General features: G+C 41.5%; 1 protein-coding gene across 1 annotated transcript in view; it reads left to right on the top strand.

The window, feature by feature from the left end:
* Window positions 1-19701, top strand: part of LOC127003758 (adipokinetic hormone/corazonin-related peptide receptor variant I-like) — a 270587-nt gene that overhangs the window by 214602 nt on the left and 36284 nt on the right. The window contains exon 5 of the mRNA XM_050870764.1: window positions 8345-8552. Coding sequence (XP_050726721.1) covers window positions 8345-8552 — 208 coding nt within the window. The remainder of the gene's footprint in view (window positions 1-8344; window positions 8553-19701) is intronic.

Genomic DNA, 19701 nt, shown 5'->3' with positions numbered 1-19701 from the left:
AGTAATGCTGTGAGTGCCAATACGACAGACACATTCAAGAAAAGGTTAGATGAATTTAATGTATGGTGAGGTTAGACTGGGTTAGGCTTATAGGACCTGCAATGTATCGGTCTTTCGGCCTCTTGCAGAGTCAATGTGTTATGTTCTTATTATGTAACAAAAATGTACATGATAAAATCTAGAATCTGGCTTATTTTTTTAAGTATGTGGCCGAGTGAATTGAGTGTGATTACGTACATTTTTAGGGATTCACTGCGTGAGTAAGTTGAGTAAGAATACAGAGATCCGCTCAGGCTCTTGTATTCAGAGTAAGAGTCACTTACGTAAGATTTATTTGCAGCAGAAAAAGTAGGAGAAGGCGGAGGAAAAAAGGAGCGCCAGATTGGTTTGTAGGCTGTAGGAGGATTATACGGAAGGGGAAGAGTGATAGGATGGGATTGGGAGAGTGAGAGAAAGGAGGAAGGCTCTGAATATTGTGGTAAAGGGAGAGATGGGAGAGGAAGGGAGCACAAGGGATGGGCGACGGAAGGGAACAGCTGGGCGGGATGGCACAGAAAGGATAACTAATGGTTAGATGAGAGTGAGAGAAATGGAAGGGGGGGAAAAGAAATGGCAAGAAAAGAGTGAGGAGTGGAAGGCAAGGGATGAGTATTGGGAAAGAAATGGACTGTCAGTGAAAGAATATAGGTCACTCACATGACATCATAGCGTGGGAGGGAAATAAAAGGAAAGTCTAGTTATTCTTGGCATGCGTGGGGTTTCGTATCCTGACTCGAGGCATAACACTCTTGAAATAAATTAGAGAAGTCAAGTCACATTGTAAACACGCGCTGTGGGGGGATGGATGTGTGAGTGTAGTTCAACGAGGTCTACAGAGAGCAATTATTCTTGAATGTTTTTCGGGGAAGATATTACTGCCAGGAGAAAAAACTCGTAGAAAAGGAGATAGAAATAGAACTGAAGGGAAAAACGAGGTACTGAGTTAGTATATGCTCCGTGGATGGAAGATATAAGACAAGAAAAGAGAAAGGGGGCTGGGAGAGAGAGGAGCAGGTTGGCGAAGAGACCGCCTGGGTTGGGAGGTAATGGGAGTGACAGGAATGGGTGAGGAAAGGAAGAAAGGAATGGACGAAGCAAGACAATGAAGGAGAGGCAATGAAAAGAAAGATGGTAGGAACTGAAGCCTAAGGGAAAGAAAAGGTCGAGAATTAGAGAAAGAAAATATAGAAATCCGGGCTCCTGAAGATTGAAGGAAAAGCGATAGACAAAGAAAGAGAAAGGGAGTGTTTTACAGTGGAAGAAACATTATTTGGATATTCAAGGAAATACAAAAGAAAATAATAGCTGCAATATGATGGCTTTCTAGGCAAGCAGGGAGTCGGAGTGTGTGTATGTGGGGGAGGGGGGGGAGAGGTGCGTGCGTTCGTGCGTGCGTGCGTGCGTGTGAGTGGGTGTGTGTGTGTCGAGGGAAAAATGTATACGGACAAGTGATAAAGGGAGAAAGAAATATATATGCAAAAAATATGGAAAGTTAGCAAAATAGATTGAGTAAATTAATTGTAATGGAGGAAACAAGGAAAAATACTTACAAACGTTATACCCTTGAGCTTGCTTCCTGTGCTGTAAAATAATAGCATTCAGCCAGTTATTCTTTTTTTACTTTTTCTGTTCTTTTCACAACTGCCACGCGTCATTTTTTTAGTGTTTTCATCTGGGTATTTCCTGTTTTCCACTTTTGTTTTATTTATGAAGGTGAATGAAGAGCCAATTCCTTCCGTGCACGAGAGTAAAGACGCATTTTTTGGTTGCCTTTTGTCTACTCTTTTTTATTATTTTCTCTCGCTCCCCGTCGCTGAAGAAGAGAGCAAACATCGTGCGTCCCGCCTCTCATCCTTGTCCTGTTGTCTGAGCAGTGTTTTGAGTTTCTATATTGGATCAAACTCATTTTTTACTCACCTTCCCTTTCCCTCTTCCTCTTGTGTCCTTGTTATAATGTCTACCACGTATCAGTTTCTCCCTTTCCTGGCTGCCTTTCTATCTTCCTCCTGTGTCCTTGTCATAATTATGTTTACCGCTTGTCTATTTCTCCCTTTCCTACCTCCTATTCTTGTGTAGTGATTCCCGCATCTTCACATTTCCTTGCATCATCAGCCTCTCTCTTATCAGCCTCTCTCTTTTTATTCCCCCTCTCCACCTCCCATTTTCTTTATGTTCTTCTTTCATGTCAATCATTTTGCTTCGTCTCCCCTTCCTGCTTTCCGTCCTTTTCTAGTCAGTTAGGCATTTCCTTCATCAGCCTCTCTCTTCTCAACCTGTCTTTTTTTTATTCATCCCCCCCCATTTCATAATATATATCAAAGAATTTGTGATCAGTTTATGTATCATCTTTTTGGGGGGGTTAAATCATGGCACAAATTTGGCCCACCGCTGCTACACGGTAAGGCCACAAATTTGGCCCATCGCTGCTACCGGGTTAATGCCTCTCGTCCTTCTCGTTTAAATATTGCAGTCTTTTCACGTTTATATCCTTCATCATCCTCTCTCTTCTGAAACTCCCTCTATTCACTCCCTCCCACTCCTTCTGTTAATGTCCTTGTTCAATGTGTACGGCTTCCCTGCCTTTCTTCTTTCTCGTGTTTCTGTATTTTAACTTTTCTTTCTTCATCAGCCTCTCTCTCCTCAACCTCCTTTTTATTCTCTCCATACTTTAACCACCCCCTCGTTTTAGGTCCTTGTTCAATGTGTACCGCTTCCCTGCCTTTCTTCTTTCTCCTGTTCCAGTATTTTAACATTTCCTTTCTTCATCAGCCTCTCTCTCCTCAACCTCCTTTTTATTCTCTCCACACTTTAATCAACCCTTCCTTTTATGTCCTTGCTCACTCTCTATCGTTTTGGTACTCTTATTTTCCCCTTCCTACCTTTCATCCTTCTTCTCTAGTCATTCCGGTATTTTAACATTTCCTTTCTTCATCAGCCTCTCTCTCCTCAACCTCCTTTTTATTCTCTCCACACTTTAACCAACCCTTCTTTTTATGTCCTTGCTCACTCTCTATCGTTTTGGTACTCGCATTTTCCCCTTCCTACCTTTCATCCTTCTCCTGTAGTCATTTCGGCATTTTCACATTGCTTTCCTTCATCAGCCTCTCTCTCTCTTCTCTTGTTTACCTGCCAATGTTTCTTTCTCTCTTGCTTCTCTCTCCTTCCTCCCTCTCCACCGCTTCGTCTCTTTCATCACGTTTGTAATTCTCTTCCCTGTATTCAAATTCTTGCACGTTTCATCTTTGTACTCTTGTTTTAGTTGTATTCTTCTCCCACTGTATACATGCCTGTGTCTCTTACGTCTATGTCGCTTTGCAATCCAATTTTTTTTACCGTTGTTTATTCAGTGCTGTTGTGTTCCTACGTCCTAAGCCTGTTTTTTTATTCAGTTTCCCCTTTTGTTTTGCTTTTCTTGTCCCGTTTTCTTTTATGCGTAGCAGTCCTGTCTCGAGCCATTTCTTTACCTGTGTTGCCTTTTCTTTCTTTCACTACCTACGTGTTCCCTTCGCCGCAAACGTTCACTTTGTCTCTCTATCTTAGTCTAACTCTGATACTGTTCACATGTTATCTTTTTCTTTCTGTGTTTTCTCCTGTCCGCTCTTTCACTCCGCCTTCGTCACCATCCATTTCTCCGACGTCTCCCAATGGTTTGAGTTCACGCGTTTGAAGGAGGTAAAATTATAGGAAGAAATTTGAGGAAACAGACGATAGGCATACAGTATCGTGAGTTATGTTTCTCTATTGTATTACCGCATCGTCTGAGTGTTTGGGAAGCCCTCTGAGCCTAATTGAAGGTGGCATGAAACTTTCTAGGCCTAATCATGAGAGGGTTAAGTTTCAGAATAATGCGTAGTTTGCGGTGAAAAATAAGAAATGGCTAGGAGATTGTGTTCTTTGAGGTGTGTTGTTTTCAGTGTCCCCCAGTCAGAAACACAATAACACAAACACACAAATAAATGAATAAATAAACAAATCGATGAATACTAACACAGACACACACAAAATCATGTTAATTGGAGGTTTTACTTTTTTTTGGTGTGTGTGTGTGTGTGTGTTTGTGTGTTTGTGTGTGTGTGTGTGTGTGTGTGTGTGTGTGTGTGTGTGTGTGTGTGAGAGAGAGAGAGAGAGAGAGAGAGAGAGAGAGAGAGAGAGAGAGAGAGAGAGAGAGAGAGAGAGAGAGAGAGAGAGATATCCACACTTTCATCTCTCTTCCCATGATTTCCCTCGTCTGTTCGCCCTTCCTCGGGGGCTGCACCGACTTTTCCAGCGATAGTCATTTTTCACTGATCGCGACCTTTTCGTGAAATATGAACTTTATAGGCAGGCATTTATTTTTCTCTACTTTTCTTTCTTCTCCTTTTTCTTCTGCGTATTCTTCTTTTTTATTGTTCTCGTATTATTATTTTTTTCATTTCCAGCGTTTTTTTTTGCTTATTATTTTTCATGTTATTCATATTCAGATTATTGTCATTATCATTATTTTTTATTATTACTATTATTATCATTATTAATTATGGTATACTTCATCATCGTTGTAAAGTGTTACCCTAGATCCGACAAACGCGGGGACCGGCTCCCTAACGGTATTTGTGATTGATTTAATAATCCCGTCTGGCATTTTTGAGAAGCGAGTTCTTGCAACCGCCCTCCTCGCCTCGCCTCGGCTGGGGAGCGCCAGTGACCCCTTGGTCTGGCTGGCAAGCGTCGCAGGACTGGAGGAGCCCCGGTAGGGAGCTCTCTCTACGGTGTCTTGTTTACGAAAAAGCCGTTTGAGGGGGAATCGGAGGAGGAGGAGGAGGAGGAGGAGGAGAAAGAGGAGGAGGAGGAGGAAAGATATAATGCATAAGATAAAGAGGAAGTGGTTAAAAGAAGGTAAGAAGGAAGTGCAAGAGAGAGAGAGAGAGTTCTGCTCGCTGTTGTTTTGCAGTTGTGACACGTCACGACTCCTCTGGCTGCTGCTTAGAAGGCCAGACGATCTCTGCGATCTTGCAGTGCCAGCAAGATCGTTCTGGCCTTCTTAAGCAGCAGCCAGAGGAGTCGTGACCGGTCCTTGGGTCACAACACAAACGAGCGGAAATTAAGACACGGCCACATTTCTCTCTCTCTCTCTCTCTCTCTCTCTCTTGCACTTCCCCACTTCTTACCTTCTTTTTCATTTTCTTAATCTTCCTCAACCACTTCCTCTTTATCTTATGCATTATATCTTTCCTCCTCCTCCTCCTCTTCCTCCTCCTCCTCCTCCTCCGATTCCCCCTCAAACGGCTTTTTCGTAAACAAGACACCGTAGAGAGAGAGAGAGAGAGAGAGAGAGAGAGAGAGAGAGAGAGAGAGAGAGAGAGAGAGAGAGAGAGAGAGAGAGAGAGAGAGATACAAATACACTTTCTTTTCTCATGGCTCACCTAATTTCCCTCCTCCTAATTCTTCATCGAGTAATACTTCCCTTTATTGTCTCCTCTAATCCTTGCACTCTCTCTACCTCGTTATTCTTAACTCCCCGGTTCCTCCTTCTCCTCCTCCTCCCGCTTCTCCTCCTCCTCCCGCTTCTCCTCCTCCTCCTCTTCCTCTTCCTCCTCCTTCTCCTTCTCCTCTTCCTCCTCCTCCTCCTCCTCCTATTCTTAATCCTCCTCCCCTTGAAGGTATTAAAGGCAGACTAGTCAAGTTCATAGAGGATAACAATATCATATACGACACCCAGGACGGCTCATGGAACATTTTAAGAACTTTCTAGACTCATTTACTGCGGTATATATGAAAACGTCGAATAGAAATGTTTTAAGCTACATTATTTATAGATTTTCAGAAAGCCTTCGACAAGGTGCCACTCGGACAACTTCTCTACAAGTTACAGTCAATGAGTTTGGAAGGCAGTCTGCGCGTGCCTAGACAAGATATTGCTCTCCGGGCAGAACCCAACACGGTTTGCTCAATGGACAAGGTTCGGAGGGGCTTTCTGTCACTGCCGAGTTGCCGATGAACACTAAAGTTGGTGGAGAGAATACCACAGCCGAGTGTAAGATTATATGTAAAAAAATGTAGCATGCATGGATGCACTTGAAGTATAAACACCGTAACCATACATGCAACATGCGTTAGAGGCTGCTTCGGGTCGTACATGAGGAAATGGATTTGGTCATCCCCAGCAATGGTCAGAAATCAACCAAACATTTTGTCTGTTTGAAACCAATGCTAATACACTACATGTGTTTATCGCTATGAACTTATAATATTAACCCCGAGAGTAATGTTATTTTTGTATAACTGGTTGGTAAGAGGGGGAGGCGGTGGCTGAATCGACAGAGTAACACCACCGCGTTCAGGAGGACGCGAGTTCAATCCCCGCCCGGTGCCACCAAGCTGGGATTTTTCAGCCGCCGCCGAGTGGCTTAAAACTACCCACATGCTGTCCAGAAGACCACCTATCAACTCGGACTCTAGATTCTAGGATTAAAGATGAGCTCCGGGAGGGCAGCATGAGCCAATGCAAGATGGCGCCACTATAAACACTCGCCTGCGCCAGAACGGGCTGGGCCGACCATCAGGACCCACCGGGAAAAAGCCTACCGGCGCTATAGGCCGCGACGTAAAAAAAAAAAAAAAAAAAAAAGATGTCACCTGTATATGCAGTACAGTTCTCGTGCCCAAAATACAAGAGAACGTTGAGCTCCTGGAGAGTAGAGCGACGCGCCATTAAAACTGTGCTATCGTTGAGGGTGCAGAGGTGAAGAACGACTCGAGAGACCCAAACGCCTTACGCCGGAGAATAGACAATAGGAAACTTGGTGCAGGTATTCAAATGCCTCTACAAGTTCAACAACGTGATCACTCACTTGGTCGAACTAAAGCTGACCTGACAACCTAGAAATATTTGTCTACCAAACCGTGCAATCCGCTAGTGGAAAAACCATTACCGAAGTAGCTTGTGGGAAAATTACCCTCTCCATTTAGGATTACGTCAACCACTAGTTATTTGTGATATGTGTGAAATGAACAGCTTCGTGCAGTCGCCGACACAGTCCTTCGGCATATTCAGCAGGCCATCAAAATACCTGACGGACAGACTAATTAATTTAAGTATAGGCACCATGATTAGAAGCCTACAGGCGTTCTGTGGCCTGCACGTTCTTGTTTCCTCCTCTCCCTCCTGAAACTTTATTTTTCCTTTGCTCATTCTCCTTATTCTTACTCTTAATCATCTTAATCTTTCCCTGTCGTCCACCTTTCTTAGCGTCTAGGTGAGTTTGGTGTGAATTTGCTACGGGAGATTATAATTATATTCCTTTCTTTTCACACAAATCCCTTCTAATTCCACTGGCGGCATTTATAATTCCTAAAGATTTGGAATGGGAACAAGGATCTGTGTGTGTGTGTGTGTGTGTGTGTGTGTGTGTGTGTGTGTGTGTGTGTGTGTGTGTGTGTGTGTGTGTGTGTGTGTGTGTGTGTGTTTACAACAAAGGAGACGGCTCAAGGGCAACAAAAAGAGTGTAGAAAAAAATACCCGCTACTCGCAGCTCCCATAACAGACAAAAGTAAAGAGATGTGCTCCACTTTAGAGTTTAAGTAGTCAAAGGATTTTACATAGTTCGTAGAGTTAGGTGAGAGATAAACGGCACAGATGTATTTAGTAATAGAATGACAATGAAGTCTTAGCCAGATGGTGGAAAATTCAGAAGAGTCGAGGTCGTGGCCACGAGAGCAAGTGATGTCGTTGCGAACGTAGTCGCAACATCCAGCTTTGGATTGAAATTTAGGACAGAGATAGTAGGAGGGAACAGAGTAGAGGTTGATGTCAGTAGCCTCAGAAACCTGTGTATCGGTGAGGAAGAGTAGGTGAGGTTTAGAGGAGAGATGGTGCTCCACATAATGAAAATTGGAACGAAGACCGCGAATGTTGCAGAAATTGATAAGAAAGAGGTTCGAGGAGTTATCAAGACACCCTTCAAGTCGACAGCCAAAAGGGGAGACCTCCCTGGGGGAATTTGTGCCCCCCCCTCTGGTGGGGACTCCTAGGCAGTGTATAAGTGTGCTATTGTTTATTCATTTATTTATTTTTTTGTTTTCTTTTAGTGTGTTGGTGTGTTGTGTGTACATTGCAGTACGGGAGCCAATGGAGTGTGGAGACATTGCCCTCAAATATATCATCTCTCTCTCTCTCTCTCTCTCTCTCTCTCTCACCCCACCCCCCACCCACACACACACAGCACAACATCACCCCCACCACCACCACCACCACCACCATCACCACCACCACCCAATCATCACCCTCATAAAACTAACACCTCCTTCCTCTCCTTTTCTTTTCCCCCAGGTGATCATCTTCCACGTGGAGACTCACCCTCAGTTCACCTTCTACGTGCAGTGCGTCACCTTCAACTTCTTCCCCTCGCTACACCACGAGATGGTCTACAACATCTTCTGCCTGGTGATGCTGTACGTGGCGCCCCTCTCCATCATCATCTTCTTTTACGGAGCCATCGTCGTCACCATCTTCCAGAAGTCACGGCTCTCCTCTGATGGTAAGTGACGAGAGAGAGGGATAGGGATAGGGATAGGGAGAGAGAGAGAGAGAGAGAGAGAGAGAGAGAGAGAGAGAGAGAGAGAGAGAGAGAGAGAGAGAGAGAGAGAGAGAGAGAGAGAGAGAGAGAGAGAGAGAAGGGGGGGTGGGGGAAGGTCATTTTTTTGTGTGTGGAGTGGACCGTGTCAGTGGAAAATGAAAAAAATATTGTGTTGGGGTCAAACACATTTTTTTCTATTAGTGTTGTGTTTCCCCTTCGTTTCTTGGTGTGTGTGTGTGTGTGTGTGTGTGTGTGTGTGTGTGTGTGTGTGCTTTTTCTCATGTCCTTTGCTTGTATATCCTCCAGACAGAAACTAAATAGGGTTACAAATCACTGTACTAAATCGTAGGTGACATAGGAGGGTTGGATCTGTCTCCCTCTGTCTGTGTATGTCTGTTTGTCTACCTGTTAATCGCTATCTATCTATCTATCCAGCTATCTATCCATCCATCTATTTATTTCTATATTTCTCTATCTCACAATCTGTTTAAGTATGTATCTGTCCCTCCTTACTTACATTTTTTTGTGTGTGTTCTCGTTAATTTCTACACCCCAGTTTCAGAGTGTTAACCTTCACGATATTACTGCAAGGACAGATAACCAAGAAAATATATAGCTGCATCTGTAATCCGCTTTCCCCCACATCTATAACTTTCCCTCCCTCCCCCCCACACACACGCATACGCCCACTTCAGCCTTCATATATAAACCTCAATATCTGGTAATCTTGCGACGCTCCTTCATACACGCACACGAATATTGCATGGCACACACTTATGAAGCCTCGTTATCTGAGTCGAACGGGTTACCGAAAAGAGCAATATCAAGGTAGTGAGGGCGAGGAGTGAATGCCTCGTGGAGTACGGAAGGAGTGGAGGAAATGGGACAAGAGAAAGATGAGAGCAAGGATTGAAGACAGAGAAGGAGGAGCGACCAAATGACTGAGAGATAAATATTGAGAGGGATGGAAGGAGAGATAGAAATAGGAGGAGAAAGAAAGCCGAAAGGAAAGAGGGCTAAGAAAGGGAAAAGAGAAGAAAGTGGGAAGGATTGAGAGAGAGAAATATTGTGAGAGAGAGAGAGATATTGTGAGGGATAGAGCGATATCAGAAGCTCGTTAGGTATGGAAGGAGAGATGGAAATAGGAGGGTAAATAAAGGCGAAAGGAAAGAAGGCAAAGAAAGGGAAAAGAGGAGAAGAAAGTGGGAAGGATTGAGAGAGAAAGAGAGGAGGCACGTGAGGGATGGAAGGAGAGAGGGAAATAAGACGAAAAAGAAGGGCGAAAGGAAAGAAAGCAAACTAGAAAAGAGGAAAATAAAGTGGGAAGGATTGAGTGAGAGGTAATGAATATGGAGAGGCTTAGAGAGGAATAGATTTGAGAAGGTCTTAAAGGCTGGAAGGAGTGACGGAAATAAGAATAGAAAGACTGGCGAAGGGAAAAAAGGCAAAGAAAGATAAACTAAGAAATGATTGAGGAAAGGACTAGTGAGAATAAATAATAAGGAAAGAGGTGGACGAACAGAGTGATTAGAAGCTCATAAATGTTGGAATGAGAAGGGGAAAATGAAACAAAGAAAATGGCGAAAGGAAAGAAGTCGAGGAAGGAGAAAAGAGGTAAATAAAGAGAGAAGTTTTAAGTGAGAGAGAAGTAATAAGGAGAGGGATACAGATTAGAAATAGAAGAGGAAAAGAGATAAGAAACTAAAGTTGTTAGCCGAGCCGTGAGTTAGTAGAGGAACATTTATTATTCACAAGTTTGAAGAGTCTAATATATCCCGTCTATTATACTTATATCTTTACAATACCTGAAATACCTGAGAGGGAGAAGACGACTCACCCAAGAATATAGTTATTGTAGCGAAAATACAACCAACATCTATTTTTTATTCACAAGTTTGAAGAGTCTAATATATCCCGTCCATTATACTTATATCTTTACAATACCTGAAATACCTGAGAGGGAGAAGACAACTCACCCAAGAATATAGTTATTGTAGCGAAAATACAACCAACATTTATTTTTTCATCAGCTAACTCCCAATCCCTCACGAGCAGATGCTAATATTAAGTAACACTGCAGACTTTTTTGTTGTATTTTTTTTGCCCTTGAGCTGCTTCCTTTACTGTAAAAAAAGAACACACTTGTAAAATAACAGCTTGTATGTGCACCATCACCACCACCATCACCACCATCATCTTCAGGTCGCATTGTAAGACATTTCTCCGCCCAAGAACACATATTTGACAAGGCTTTCGTAGGAGTTGTGGGCACTTCCAAGAGTAGTTTTATGACCCTGGTGGTAGTTTGACCCTTCCTCTGTATCATGAACCTGAAGAAACAATCAATAGAACCAACCTGACCCCCTCTTTGACCTTTATAAATAGCTGGTATGAGAAGCGAAAGTGTCTCATAATACCAGCCTGTATCACCACCACTAACACCACCACCACCACCACCACCAAGAACAACAACAATACCAATAACACAGCCCCTTCCGCAGCACTCACACACGCTCACTGCCATTCGTTGTGGAGGACAGGAATACCACATCTCGGGGAACAAATATGATTACGGAAAAGGGTCAAGTGAAGCGAGGAGCAGGAAAGAGAGAGAAAGAGAATCGTAGGAAGGAAAAATATGATACAAGGAGAAGGAGACGGGGAGAGGTAAGGAACAAATAAGGGAAGGGAGGAAGCCTTGAGGAAATATAGAGGAACTTCGTGTTTGTAAGGGAAAATGGAAAGAAAAAGAGCAGAGAAAACAGAGTATAAAAGAGAGAGTGGAAATTTGTCACGAGAGACTCAGACGAAGGAAAAATATAATACAAGGAGAAGGAGAGGTAAGGAAAGAATAAGAAAATGGAGGAAGTTTGGGGGAAATACAGAGGAGCTTGCTTCGTGTATGTAAAGAAAAATGGAAAGAAATGGAGCAGAGAAAACATTATAAAAGAAGGAAACGTGAGTGAAAAATGGTTGAAAAATGGAAGAGCATGGAAGGGAGAACTGGATATTGAAAAGAAAACGTAAACAATAAAGAAAATTAGTATTGTTAAGGAAGCAAGGAAGAACAAAGAGGAAGAGGAAGTGAACGAGAGGAGAGGAGGAACAAAGAGAACTAAATAAAGATAGTTGCATGTGAAAGAAGATTAAAACCGGAGAGAAAACAAAACATGGAAGAGTAAAAGAATAAGAAGAAGGATGATATTTAAGAAACCAATACAGACAATTAGAAATGGAGGAAAATAACATTAGGACACCACTCCTCCCAAAATTGACCTCTCTTTTGGCCGCTCATTACTTTTGTCTTTATGGGAACAGCGATTTGCGGGCTTTTTTTTACACTTTTTTTGTTGCCCTTGAGCTGTTTCTTTAGCTGTAAAAAAAAAGTTGAATACAAAAAAAACTGAAGAATAAATAGGACACTAAGATGAAACAAAAAGTAAAGAGAAAGAAAAAGAGCTGAAAGGAAATGATTGATGACAAAATGAAAGTGTTGAAGAATAAAAGAACGATGAGTTATGAAATAGAGAAAGACATGGAAGTGGAGAAAGATGACAAGTGGATGAAAAAAATGCAAAAAACAAGAATAAAAGCGAGATATGTTAAAAAAAATAAAGAGAAAGATATGAAACTGAAGGAAGATGACAAGTGGATGAAAAAATGCAAAAAAACAGAAGAATATAAGCGTGATATGTTAAAAAAATAAAGAGAAAGATATGAAACTGAAGGAAGATGACAAGTGGATGAAAAAATGAAAAAACAAGAATAAAAGCGTGATATGTTAAAAAAAATAAAGAGAAAGATATGAAACTGAAGGAAGATGACAAGTGGATGAAAAAAATGCAAAAAACAAGAATAAAAGCGTGATATGTTAAAAAAATAAAGAGAAAGATATGAAACTGAAGGAAGATGACAAGTGGATGAAAAAAATGAAAAAAACAAGAATAAAAGCGTGATATGTTAAAAAAATATATGAAACTGAAGGAAGATGACAAGTAGAAGAAAAAAAGAAAAAAAACAAGAATAAAAGCATCCCGACTTGAAAAAAAAAATATGTGGAAGTGAAAGACGATATATAGATGTGAAAAACAAAAATCAGGAATCATTACGAGAGTGAGGAGACAATAAGGGAAAAGTGATCAAGAAGACTGAGAAAAAGCGAAGAGAAACTGATTCCACTGAAGCTCATACAAAAATAAAGCAACATGAAACAGTGAAAAATACAGGTGAAAAGAGACAACGAAGAATATACAGCAATACCTTCTTCTCAGTAATAAGTGGTGAGAGACTGATTGCACTTACGTCAAACAGGTTATATTGAAGGGCCGTAAGTATGTAGACTATTACTACGCCGCCTCTTCTGTGTATTAGGTAACGACGCTTGTGTATCTTATTGTTTTTATTAGAGTTCCTCATTACTTTGATTCTAAATGAGGACAAGAGGACACAGTAAGAAATTAAGGAAAGGAAGATGTTTGAGAGACATAAAGAAATATAGCTTCCCGCAAAGAAATATAGAGGTTTGGAACAGACTAAGTGAGGATGTAGTATCGAAGAAGACTGCAAAAATTTATGGAAAAGTTGGACAGATACAGATACGGAGACGGGACCACACGAGCGTAAGCCCAGGCCCTGTAAAGCTATAACTAGGTAAACACAACTAGGTAAATACACACACACACACACACACACACACACACACACACACACACACACACACACACCAAAAAAAGATCATCCCTTCCTCTCATGTGTTTCTGCAGCGTTCAAGCGCCGGAACACAGAAGCACACAGCATAAGAGAACACAAAACACAACATAATACGACCAAATGAAAACAAAAAGCAGACACAAACAAACAAGAAAATAATCATCCCTTCCTCTCCTGTGCCTCCATAACATACAGAGAAACACACACACATAAAAGAGAACGCAAAACACAACAGAGTACGAGCAAAACAAGATAATAAGAAAAGCAAAACAAGAAAGCAATCATCCCTTCCTCTCTAGTGTTTACATATCTTAGAAGGAAAACAATCATCCCTTCCTCTCCAGTGTTTACATATCTTAGAAGCGCCGGGACACAAAAAAAAAATTAACACAACACATTACAAGCAAAACAAAACAACGAGAAAAGCAAAACAAGAAAGCAATCATCCCTTCCTCTCTAGTGTTTACATATCTTAGAAGCGCCGGGACACAAAAAAACGCAAATAAATTAACACAACACATTACAAGCAAAACAAAACAACGAGAGAAGCCAACAAGAAAACAATGATACTTCCTCTCCAGAGCCTCCATATCTCGCAGACTCCGGGATACAGAGAAACACAAAAACTCAACACTGCACAAACAAAACAACAACAACAACAACAGCAAAAGAAAAAAATGAACCCGATAATCCCAGTCGCCCTTTCCACGCCGCCTTCCTCGCTTAGCTTACCAGGCGCCATTACAGAACATTACCTATCATTACGTCATCATTGCATTACACACTGCCATAAGCCTCTTCCTGTTCCTCCATTTCCTCCTCCTCAACCAGCACCTCTTCCTCGTTCTCGTACTGCGTCGCCGGCATTGGTAAGGATGGACACAATATATAATTCACGTGTAACTGCCAGCTAAACGAATATAAAAGAGAATAAAACTAATGCTGCATAATAAAAGGGCGTTAAAGGTGAGGTTGGATAATGAAAGGTTGGCCCGGTGAACGAGTAGGAGCTTGTGAATGCACTGTGCCTGTCGTATTCAGTGCCATGGGGTTAAAGGTTGGGTAAGAGTGGGAGGGGGAGATGAACAGTTGTACCTATATTATTGAAGGTGTGGGATTGGTCATGCGTATTGCCACTCACCACAGCCTTCATGTTACGATGTCTAAATGTCAGAGTCCGTAAAAGAGTGAGAGGCAACTGATTAAATGCTGCTTCAAAGGTATTAAAATGTTTACGTAATAGTGTGATTAACTGCATGTATAGTAATAAGAAAAAGATGACACTAATAAGTATCACAGGAAAAAAATGTCATAGGGTGGTAGTTGTGGTAATCGTAATAGAAATAGTAGTAGTAATAGTAGTAGTAGTAGTAGTAGTAGTAGTAGTAGTAGTAGTAGTAGTAGAAATAGTAGTAGTAGTAGTAGTAGTAGTAGTAGTAGTAGTAGTAATGGTAGAAATAGTAGTAGTAGTAGTAGTAGTAGTTATAGTGTGCTGGTTATAACAAAAATCTTATCAGTGGTGGCAGTAGCTCCAATTATCCAGTAATATTTTTATACACTTTTCCTGTGCCTTTTTTTACCGATAACACAATGAAGCTTATGAAAATGAAATACAAATAATCTAATACCTTTTATACTCCATTTAACCATCTACACCCTGTTCTTCCCACCTGCATGTGTCAGGTGATAACTGAATACCTGGTAAACATCAATAAGCCGTGATAACCAGGATGTTGGATTAGGCTGAGATCCGCCGTGAATAATATCTCCCCTACACGGACGTTGACCCCAAGGTAGCGGATGTGAAGGGAATGTCAGGAAAACAGGCACAGGAATAAATGGCAAAGAAGGAATGGCATAGGAATAGTTAAGGCAAGCCAAGGTGTTGTTGTTGTTCTCGTGTAACCGCTCTGAAGGACGATAATAATAATAATAATAATAATAATAATAATAATAATAATAATAATAATAATAATAATAATAATAATAATAAAAATAATAATACTTTGTTGCTCTTACAGATAATTTGTCTTGTGCTTGCTATAGTATAAAAGAGAAATACATAAGTTTAAAAAAAATTACTCTGTCAGTCTTATATACGTATACAATTCTGATCATCCTTTACGTTAAACATACATTAAAACATACATTGCTGACGATGAGAAGCCTTCGTTTATTACCACGATTCAGTGTGGCTTCCATGGGCATCCGTTTGTCACTGATCCCCATGTGTGAATCGGTATCCAGGCAGGTGCTCTACTCTGCCAGGTAACAGCGTGGGAGGTGTGGAGAGATTGTTTTTTTATTGCCACATTTCATTGCTATTTCCCGGACCTCCATTTATTACCTGACCCGAACAGGTAGTCAGGTATTTACTCAGTATGGTGCGCATTTAACAGCACTCCATGGTTTTCGAAGAGCGGATTTCCTATTAACACAGATTATGAAGGTGCTGATGGTATATATTTATCAAGACACCTCCCCATCCGAAACTGACCCTCTCTTCTGGTCAATCATTGTTTTCTTTTACAGTGGCAGCATTTGGCGGGTTTTTTATGTTTTTTTTCTGCTTTTGACTGCTGCTTCTACTGTATAAGAGAAACAGACAGTCGCGTATATCATCCCCGTTATTTTGTACACATGTAACCACTTGGTATTAGGTAAAGGGGCGTTTCTTTCTGTCTTACCTCATTTTTTCCTGTAAGCTTTCATGTAAGACTGGCAGCTAAGGATAGAACGACTGCCTTGCGTGACAGGTAATCTCCGTCTCACTCTTTCTTAGCAACATTCTCAGGCCCAGAATAGAGTAACCTAGTCAGTATTTTCTCTCTTTTATAACTTTCTGGTGTTACTCTGATTCATATCCGAGCGGGCGTGTTTTCCCCTCATTTATTGTCCTGGTTTATTTTCTTGCATCACCGCAAAAAGAATAGGCCGTTAGCGACGCAATACCCGGCGTTAATTTCGTTCAGTGAAAATAAGAGCAATAATGTAAATGAGGCGCTTGCGGGTGTTTATAGATCGTGTGTGTGTGTGTGTGTGTGTGTGTGTGTGTGTGTGTGTGTGTGTGTGTGTATTGAAAGAGTTCCCATTCAGTGATCTTTTGATTAAACATGATCCCTGTGACAATGGAAGTTTTGTTGCTGTTGTTTTTTATTTGTGTATTCGTTTATTGAATTATAGATCGATTCATTTATTTATTTGTATGGCTGTTTATTCAGAGCGGCATGTCACTTCACTGCAGTCATTCTTGGTGGCTAATGACTTGTATGGCCGTATTTGTATAATGGCCAGGAGGAGAGGAGAGAAGAGGAAACAGGGGAAGCATAAGGAGAAGGAGGAGGAGGAGGAGGAGGAGGAGGAGGAGGAGGAGGGGGAGGAGGATATGCAGAGAAAGAGATTTATTTAATAATATAATAATTAATGTGTCTTTGTTTGCTAGCTGGATTCAGTAATTGTTTGATTGATTAAGGAAGAAAGGGCGGAAGGGAGTGTGTGTGTGTGTGTGTGTGTGTGTGTGTGTGTGTGTGTGTGTGTGTGTGTGTGTGTGTAAGCGGGGGAAAAGAAAACAGCGAAAGAAAGAGAAGATGGTGGGGACTTAAAATCATAAATAAAGATGAATTAAAATAGGGAAACACACAGTAGCGAAAGTAAATTAAAAAGAGGAACACTTAGAACACTTAGAGAAAACATGATGAGGCGAAAAAAAGGGAATATGGAGGAGGCTTAGGGAAGAATAAAAAAAAAGTGAGATAATAGGAGAATAACGTGTATCTGAAAGAGGACAAGGAGAAAAAGGATGGAATGGACAAGAAAATGAAGACGAAGGAGAAGAGAGAGAGAGAGAGAGAGAGAGAGAGAGAGAGAGAGAGAGAGAGAGAGAGAGAGAGAGAGAGAGAGAGAGAGAGAGAGAGAGAGAGAGAGAGAGAGAGAGAGAGAGAGAGAGAGAGAGAGAGAGAGAGAGAGAGAGAGAGAGACAAAATTTAATCACGAATCAAATAAAAAAGGAAAAGGAAAAGAGCGAAACAAGAAAGGTAAATGTGATAAAGCGAAAAGATTGAAAGAAAAGGAATAAAGGGGAAGCAGAATGAAAGGAAGAGAAAATATGGACTTACAAGTATATGAACCAAGCTGCCTCGAGCTACAGCATCTTAGGTTACGCTGTGGCATCCCGTAATTAAGGAAGGGAGAGATGAAAGAGGAGGAGGATCTGATGCTGGTAAAAGAGGAAGAGGGGGAGGAAGATACATAAAACATAGAAAGACGGGCAACAGTAAGGTCACGGCTCATTACGTGGTTGCCCGCTTCAGCAGATCTAAACCTTCTTGATGTACGTTCAGTTCACTCTCGACACTACGAAGTCACGGTTAACTCAATTTTTAAAGGAGGAGGAGGAGGAGGAGGAGGAAGGGGAGGAGGAGAAATAATACAAAGAAAAGGTAGATATGGCAAAGAAAAGGAGATAAAGAAAATAAACCAAAGGAGGAGAAGGAGGATAAGCAGGAGGAAACAGGAAGAGGAGGAGGAGGAGGAGGAGGAGGGGGAGGAGGAGAAATAATACAAAGAAAAGGTAGATATGGCAAAGAAAGGGAGATAAAGACAATAAACCAAAGGAGGAGAAGGAGGATAAGCAGGAGGAAACAGGAAGAGGAGGAGGAGGAGGAAGAAGAAGGGGAGGAGGAGAAATAATAACAAAGAAAAGGTAGATACGGCAAAGAAGGGAAGATAGAGAGAATAAACCAAAGAAGGAGGAGAAGTATAAGCAGGAGGAAACAGGAGGAGGAGGAGAAGGAGGAGGAAACAGGAGGAGGAGGAGGAGGAGGAGGGGGAGGAGGAGAAATAATAACAAAGAAAAGGTAGATATGGCAAAGAAAGGGAGATAAAGAGAATAAACCAAAGGAGGAGGAAAAGGATAAGCAGGAGGAAACAGGAAGAAGAATGAGTTGACCAGGCAAGAAGAAATAGGAATCATTCACCTTCCTTCACTTTCTCGCACATTGACTTCGAGTGCCTTACCTATTTTTACCTTAATATTGTCTTGAAAAAAGGGAACAATAGTAGGTTAAGAAAGTAGATCAAATATAAAGAATTGGAAGGAATTTATCTGGCCTCACCTTCATTCACATTACCTTGAAGTGGTTTGGCCGTTTTCGCTTTAATATTGACTTGCAAGGAGGACCCGAAGGAATAGAAGGGAGAGAGAGGGAGAAATAGGAATACTGCAGCTTGTTTCACATGTACTATTTCTAACGTGGAGTGTTTACTATTCTCTTCGTATTGCTTGCTTTTGCTTTAATCCTGACTTGCAAGGAGGACCCGAAGGAATAGAAGGGAGAGAGAGGGAGAAATAGGAATACTGCAGCTGGTTTCACAAGTACTATTTCTAACGTGGAGTGTTTACTATTCTCTTCGTATTGCTTGCTTTTGCTTTAATCCTACTCGACATGTCAGGAGGACGGGAAGGAACAAAGTGAGGAGAAATGGGACAGGTCAAGAGAAGAAGGAGTAATGTGGCCGCCCTTACCTGCGCACACCTTCACCTGGCCTGCCCCGTGCGTGCTCCGGCTCCGTCTCCTCACCTGGACGTGATCGCTGTGGCAGGTGCACGAAACAGCGGGAATAATTCGGCGCCATGAATAGGTCAAACGTCATGAGTTGCCGGAGAACGAGGAAGTAAGGGGAAGTAAAGACCGTTGTTTAGGAGGGTTTGTGTTAGGTCAAGTCAGGTCAGATCAAGTTAGGTCAAGTTAGGTCAGGTTAGATATTCTTTACGATGAGATCCGCCTGGTAGGTATTTTTTATTTGTTATCGCTGTTGTTGTATTATTATTATTATTATTATTATTATTATTATTATTATTATTAGTAGTAGTAGTAGTAGTAGTAGTAGTAGTAGTAGTATAGTAGTAGTAGTAGTAGTAGTAGTAGTAGTAGTAGTAGTAGTGGTGGTAGTACAGTAGTAGTAGTAGTAGTAGTAGTAGTAGTAGTGGTATATGGTAGTTGTAATAATAGTAGTAGCAATATCTACTCTATACACTAATAAGACCAATTTAGGACAGACGCAAGAGAGGTAAGGAGAGGAGACATAAAAAAATGGGGGACGGGAGGGAGCGACACTCAACGCCGAAATAATTATAGCACTTTTCCAAAATGATGACCTCGCTAATTATGGTTATTAAGGAACACGGCGGCAACAACTTTACTGAGCCGGGGAAACAAATAATAGAGAACTGGATCGCATTTACCTGAGAGATAGATAATGAAAAACAGTACTGAATCCTCTGTGTGTGTATAGTGTGTGTGTGTGTGTGTGTGTGTGTTTTATCACGGTGAGTAGAGCACGATGAGAACGAACACATGACTCATCAAACAAATGCCAGACAAAGGTGAAATCCATTTGT

The sequence above is a fragment of the Eriocheir sinensis genome, chromosome 26, assembly GCF_024679095.1.
Source record: "Eriocheir sinensis breed Jianghai 21 chromosome 26, ASM2467909v1, whole genome shotgun sequence".
Classification (NCBI taxonomy): domain Eukaryota; kingdom Metazoa; phylum Arthropoda; class Malacostraca; order Decapoda; family Varunidae; genus Eriocheir; species Eriocheir sinensis.
The sequence above is the reverse complement of the archived record's forward strand: the minus strand, read 5'-3'. Positions and strand labels throughout refer to the sequence as shown.